This window comes from Eschrichtius robustus, chromosome 20, assembly GCF_028021215.1.
Source record: "Eschrichtius robustus isolate mEscRob2 chromosome 20, mEscRob2.pri, whole genome shotgun sequence".
Taxonomy (NCBI): Eukaryota; Metazoa; Chordata; class Mammalia; order Artiodactyla; family Eschrichtiidae; genus Eschrichtius; species Eschrichtius robustus.
This window is the reverse complement of record NC_090843.1, coordinates 48,762,177-48,768,812: the sequence shown is the minus strand read 5'-3', so window position 1 is coordinate 48,768,812 and position 6,636 is coordinate 48,762,177. Positions and strand designations below refer to the sequence as shown.

At 40.8% G+C, this 6,636-nt stretch overlaps 1 protein-coding gene across 12 annotated transcripts in view; it reads left to right on the top strand.

Annotated features, from left to right (window-relative positions):
- The first annotated feature begins 623 nt into the window (after window positions 1-623).
- Window positions 624-6,636, top strand: part of ZNF207 (zinc finger protein 207) — a 28,767-nt gene continuing 22,754 nt past the window's right edge. For all 12 annotated transcript variants that reach the window (XR_011072023.1, XR_011072022.1, XR_011072021.1 and 9 more), the window contains exons 1-2: window positions 624-809; window positions 2,285-2,411. Coding sequence is in view for 7 of the 12 variants with exons in the window: in XM_068531673.1 (XP_068387774.1) it covers window positions 769-809; window positions 2,285-2,411 (168 nt within the window). In the remaining 5 variants the exon portion in view is untranslated. The remainder of the gene's footprint in view (window positions 810-2,284; window positions 2,412-6,636) is intronic.

The following is a 6,636-nucleotide window of genomic DNA, read 5'->3' as shown; positions in this document are numbered from 1 at the left end:
AAGACGTGCACTTTTTGCGCCCTTAGTGAGATACCCTCTCCTCCACCTCGTTTGCTCCCATTGACCCTGCAGGAAGCCTTCCTCGATACCCCAATGACCGCCAAGGCCCTGTAAACGGTTCCCCTCCTCTGAGGTTCCCCTCCTCTGAGGTTCCGCAGCACCTCGAATTTCCGTCACCGCGGTGGCCACGCTGCGTCGTTTACGCATCCGTCACCGATCTGTGAATTACAAGGCAAAGACTGCGACTTCTTCGACTTAGTAGGCAAACGTCCAACACTTATTACAGAAAGGAGTAATCCGAGAAATGAAACAAAATGAAAAATTGGGCGCTGTCTCAATTATCCTTTATTTGTAGTTTACCTTGAATTACTCTGGTAACCTATTGAGGTTTTTTTTTTTCTCCAATTCGCGCTGTCTCGGCGCACCTACGTGTCACCGGCTCTTTTACAAACAAAATAAACCCGGAGTAATTCGCACGCACGGGAGAGCCCGGACCACACGCACGGACAAGATGGCAGCCGGCCCTCCGCTGGCGCGAGTGTCCGCCCACTCAGGGCGAGGCCTCGTCATGTGACCCTCCCCTGCCTGGCACCGCCCCCGGCCGCAGTGCCTGACGGGAGGCAGAGCAGCGAGCGAGGGCGTCGGCCATTTTGTGGCTGTTTCCTGTGGGACGCGGTGGTGGCGGTAGGGTCGGGAGAGTGAGCGACTCTTCGGCTAGTTTTTCCTGCTTGTTTTCTCCTCCCTTTTTTTTGTCGGTAGAGCGCAGTTATGGGTCGCAAGAAGAAGAAGCAGCTGAAGCCGTGGTGCTGGTATCCTTTGTCGGTTTGAAGTCGAGGCCGAGCGGGGGCGCCGGTTGGTGGTGACTGGGACGGGGAGGCCTGGCTTTGGCCTATGGCGGAGAGTGGGATCTAGGCCTCGGGGTCGGTGGTTTGGTGGCTGGACTCGGACTTGGGAATGCTTCTCGGAAAATGGGGTCCCTGGGGCGAGAAGCTCTGGCATTGTGGGTCGTGGGACTCCGTGACTCAGGAGGGTCTTGGTTTGGTGCGAGCGTTGACCCACGGGGAGGCGGCTTGGACCCCCTTCACCAAGGACAGAGTCCCCTGAGGACTCTTCTGCCACACTCCGTCGTTTTGGTGACGGTTCAACAAAGGGACTTGCTTCCAGTATAGTACGCTGATTGACTCTGTGGCGGATCAGGGGGGAGCTTCCGGAGTCGGTCACCCACTTTTTTCTTTTTCTTTTTTTTTTTTTTTTTTTGTAGAATCGGTGGTTTAGTAAAGGCTTATGTTAGTCAACCCTGATTTCGACGCCCCCCCACCCCCCCTTTTTTTTTTTTTTTTTTTTTTTTTGCGGGGGTTGGGGGGAAGATCTAGCTTCCGCCTCCCACCCACTGACGCCTTAATCTTGGAGAAGCGTTCTCTTACAGGGTGGGGTTTCTTGTTATCTTTTTACCTGGTTTTATTGGAGTGAGAAAGTGCCTCTTACTAATGAAACGTGGCGTCGGTTTTTTTTTCTTTCCCCCGGAAACGTTAGTAAACTTTACGTTTCAATTGATTTTATTTACTGTCTGGTACCTAGAAACGCTTCATTTATTTATATAATAGTTGAAAAACGGTTACGGATTTTGTAAAGTGCTTTTAGGAAAATCTGAAAAGGGAGAGAAGAATTCTCAGTATTATTGACAGAACTTATCTGTGAATTTAAATACATTCTTGGGCTACAAATTCGTACGGAATTGCAAGCAACTTTGTGGATTGTTCACAGGAAATTGTCGCAATGAACTTATTTTCAGATTCTAAATAATGTAAACATTAAATTTTAAATGTTAGGTAAATTCTTGGTATTTCGATTATTTTCATCTTCTAATTTTTGAAGTTCTGTCCACATTAACTTTGGGTTGTTTTTTTTTTTAAACATTTTGAACCCTTCCAGTTCACAGTGCGTATTTGTAAATGTTGAGACATTGAGCAAAAGAAAAGTTAATTTCATATAAATCTGTGTGAAACGCGGGAATTTGACAAAACCATATTGCCTACTGAGATGTGTTTATTTAGGGGTGGTGAAGAGATATGGTGATCTTCGAGGACATTGAAAATTCCAAAATTATGTGGCAGGTTAATCCTTAGTTATATAATAAATATCAAAAGTAGAGTTTATATAAAGTACTCTTGGTTTTAGCTGTTGCCTGTTTTTAACGTTACTGCTGTTCTCTTTCATTACAGATTTATTTTTTATAGGCAGTGTCATTATTGTGCTATTTTTGTACCTTAACAATAGTGATCAGGTATTGTAATAGAGATTTTGATGATGAGAAGATCCTTATACAGCACCAAAAAGCCAAGCATTTTAAATGTCATATATGTCATAAGAAATTGTATACAGGACCTGGCTTAGCTATTCATTGCATGCAGGTAAGGAGTTTCTTCTGTATTTAATTTTTGCTCTCTTGTAGTTTGGAAACAACATGGGGAAAAAATCTTGAATTTCTCTTAGATAGCTGCAGAGGTTTTTTTTTGTTTATTGCAAAAGATTAGATAAGATGACCAGTCAGCTTTAAAATAGAAAAAAACCCTGTTTTTTTAGCCATTGAGAAGATAAACAATTGATTTTTCATGTTTAAAGAGTTTATGCTAGTATTTACCTTTAAATTATTGACAATACCTTTTATCCTAGATTTAGATGGGTGACAATTAGGTTGAGATCACGAAGTATTTCCTCAGTACTTGGCTAAGAGAACAAGGATCAGTGATTTAAATTTTGTGGGCAGTCTGACCAAATCCAATCCCATAAGAATTAGTACAGAATTAACCGCCATTACTTACTGTCCTTGAAGGATTTGTTATAATCTGTTGCCTGGGGCTAGGCTACCATTTATTCCATGGACCTCTTTTGGAATGGTGGCATGGTGTTTCATTTAATAATTTCTAGGTTTCTTGAGTTCTTTCACTACTAGGTGGGGAGGGCTTTGTAATTTATATTTTTGAAGATCTAATAAGTACCTTTTTTAAAAAAAAAAATTTATTTATTTATGGCTGTGTTGGGTCTTCGTTTCTGTGCGAGGGCTTTCTCTGGTTGCGGCAAGCGGGGGCCACTCTTCATTGCGGTGCGCGGGCCTCTCACTATCGCGGCCTCTCTTGTTGCGGAGCACAGGCTTGAGACGCGCAGGCTCAGTAATTGTGGCTCACGGGCCCATTTGCTCCACGGCATGTGAGATCTTCCCAAACCAGGGCTCGAACCCGTGTCCCCTGCATTGGCAGGCAGATTCTCAACCACTGCGCCACCAGGGAAGCCCTAATAAGTACCTTTTTTATTCAACATTATTTCTTCTACTTTTGCCAGTCCTAGAGCTGCCTGAAGTTTTGCCTAATTGGACCCTAGAGAGATGTGAGATGAGCAAATCCCCATTCATTGGAAACTACTGTTGGTAGGAGGCAGGGAGGTAAATTAAAACAAGATATTGCTTCCCCAAGTTTAAAAATAAGTTTATAAAGATCTGTTTCACTCCAATTATGTCGCTATAATAACAATTCTGTATCCATTTAAAAATATGAGACCCACAGTTTTCCACTGTGTTAGTCACTAGTTACTTGTGGCTATTTAAACAGAAATTTAAAAATTAAAACTTCAATTCCTCAGTCACATTATAGTCACATTTCCAGTGCTCAGCCACAAGTGACTGGTGGATGACTGTTGTATTGGATAGTACAGATGCAGAACATTGCCATTTATCACAAAGTTTCTGTGAGACAGTACTGTACAATGTTTTAGGCACTGAATATACAGCAGTGAATAAATCAAAGTTATCATTGTGGAGTTTAGATTTACATTGTGGAGGAGAACAACCTATAAATATTTAATTTTATGCTGATATGTGACAGAAAACTAAAACTGGGTAAGGGTTAAAACTAGGTAGGGGAGGGCCACAAGGTAGTACAGGCCTGAATGAGAAACTGACATCTGAACAGAGATCTGAAAGGAGGTGAGGGAGAGATTCCAGGGAACAGCAAATGAAAGACCTTCACGTCAGGAGCATCCTCCTCTATTGAGGGCAAGGGCAGCAATGTGCTACTTTACATAGGAGGGCTTGCAGGCTATTGTAGGCCATTTTCTTTAATACTGAATGAAATGGGAGGTTTTAATTGAGATGTAACATGCTTTGGCACACTTCTTAAAGAGTCATTTTGGCTGCAGGGTTGAGAGTAGACTGTAGAGTGCAGTAAGACCACTTAGGAGACCAGGCAAGAGGTGATGGTGACAGAGAATTTGCTGATGAATTAGATGTGGAGTATGAGAAAGTGAGGAGTGGAGGATAATCTGAAAGTTTTTGGCCTGAGCAGTGTGAAAATTGAGTTACTGTATTCATTTGGCCCTTGGTATCCACATCTGCGTATTACACCGCGATTGAAATTAGGTAAGTTGAATCCACGTGTGCAGAATCCGTGGCTACAGAGGGCTAACTGTACTACGCCATTTTATATAAGGGACTTGAGCATCCTTGGTATTGGGGGGAGTGGTCCTGGAACCAATCATGCCTTGGTACCAAGGGACGACTGTACTGAAATGTGGAAAGCTGCAGGAAAGATAGGCTTAGGGATGAGGCTATCAGGATCATCTTATGTTGATTTTGAGTGTGGGTATGTTAGTTTTGAGATTTTGAGAAGGTCTGTTGAATATCCAGATGAAGATGTCATATAAGCAGTTGAATCTACAGGTCTGCAGTTCAGAGAGGTTGGAGCTGGTGATAGAAATTTGGGGGGTACAGTATAAGGATGGCTATTTTAAGCCATGATATTATGTGTCCTTAGGGAGTAGAATATAGATAGAAAAGTGGTGCCAAGGACACCACCTTGGGCCACTCCCAGCATTTAGAGGTCAGAAGATTAAAAGAAACCAATCAAGAAGATTGAAAAGGTAGGAAAACCAAGAGAGTAGTGCCGTGGAAGCCAAATGAAGTGTTTCAAGGAGTGAGTTATTTATTTAAGTCAAATGCTGGTGGTAGGTTAGTTAAGCACAGGACTAAGATTGGATTAATCAAAGTAGAGGTCATTGGTTACTTGCCAAGAGTGATTTCCTAGAATGAAGAGGATGAAAGGCTGATAGGAATGCTTGCAAGAGAAACTGAGAGGGGAAAGTAGAGGTGCTATTTCAAGGAGTTGTACTATAGAGAAGAGCAGAGAAATGGAGTGGAAGCTGGAAGGAGATTAGTTAAGAAACTATTAGTAATAATCTTTAATTGACTAAGTGCTTTTGTTTATATGTTCTTACCATAATTTCACAGCAGCCTGTGAGATAGGCATGGCAGTTAAATCAGACACATGCTGGAGTTTTATAGATTAGTTTAGGACATAAGTAGTTTAGATGTTTTACATCAATGTTTGCTCCTATCTTTTCAGCCGAGACCATACTAATTTCTACTACGTAAGACTCTAAGAAATCTAATTCTGGCTGTAACATAAGGTTGGGAAGATTTTGAGTGAATGGCGTTATTTTTTCTTCTCTTTGCAATACCTTTTAATTAAGGTATTTCTTTCCTTCATCACTTAGAAATGTAGTGAAAACTAGTTAATGTGTATGTGAATGTAATTGTATTTTTTCAGAGAACATATATATGAGTTACTTCATCTGCCTTCATCAAGAGAAGTAACATATTCCAAAAAATTTAGAAAATGGTGATTGTCACTCATTGAGTAGCTTTATTCATGGATCTTTTAATCACAATAAGATAATTTGTGAATTTGATTTGCATATCACTTTTTAAAATCTTTGAGATATTCCTCCAGGAAAATACTTAGTTTTCTTTAATTACCTTTCTGTTCTTCCCGTGAAAGTGTCTTGGAAGGAAAGAAAAATTGAGTATTACTTGGACCAATATATCCAAGTCATTAACCTAAATAAGTGGTTCTCAAACTTGAGTGTGCAAAGGAATCACCTTGAAGTCTTGTTAGATATATTTGTGGTTCCACCGAAGAGTTTCTGATTCAGTAGGGCTCAGGTGTGGCCTGAGAATTTGCATTTCTTATTTATTTTTTTAAAAATTTTTATTGGTGTAGAATTTGCATTTCTAATAAGCTTCCAGGTTAAGCTGATATTTTAGGCAAACTATTTTGACATCCTTTAGCCTAAGTTAATACCTTTTGCGTAAGAAACCAAGACCGACAGGGATTTTAGCATATTGGCAAAAGTTATTCGCGTTTGAGGGTTAGAAATGTTTGATCTAGCAAAAACCATACAGTGAAAAAAGGTGCTAGATCCTCAGTGTTTTACAATAAAACCTCTGAAGGACTTCTTTTTGTGATCTGCCAAATAAATTCAGAGATGGAAGGTGACAGGATCACTACTATGGCAGTGTTAGTAGGCTCTTCAGGTGGCTCATTAGTTACGGGTAGTGCTAATTGGAAATGTCACTTTTGTGGTTTGTAGCTACTAGTTGTCTCAGGATACATTCTTGGAAAATTTACTTTATTCTAATACTTAATTTTAAGACTTCATAAGCTTTACTTAGTTCAGACTTCACACTTCTCTGATTTGAGTAGCACTATTAGTTCATTGTTAATAATTCAAGCAATCAAGGTTATAAGGTAAACTTGAAATTGTTTATTGAGCCCTTGCTATGTGCTTCACATTGCCAAGTGCTTT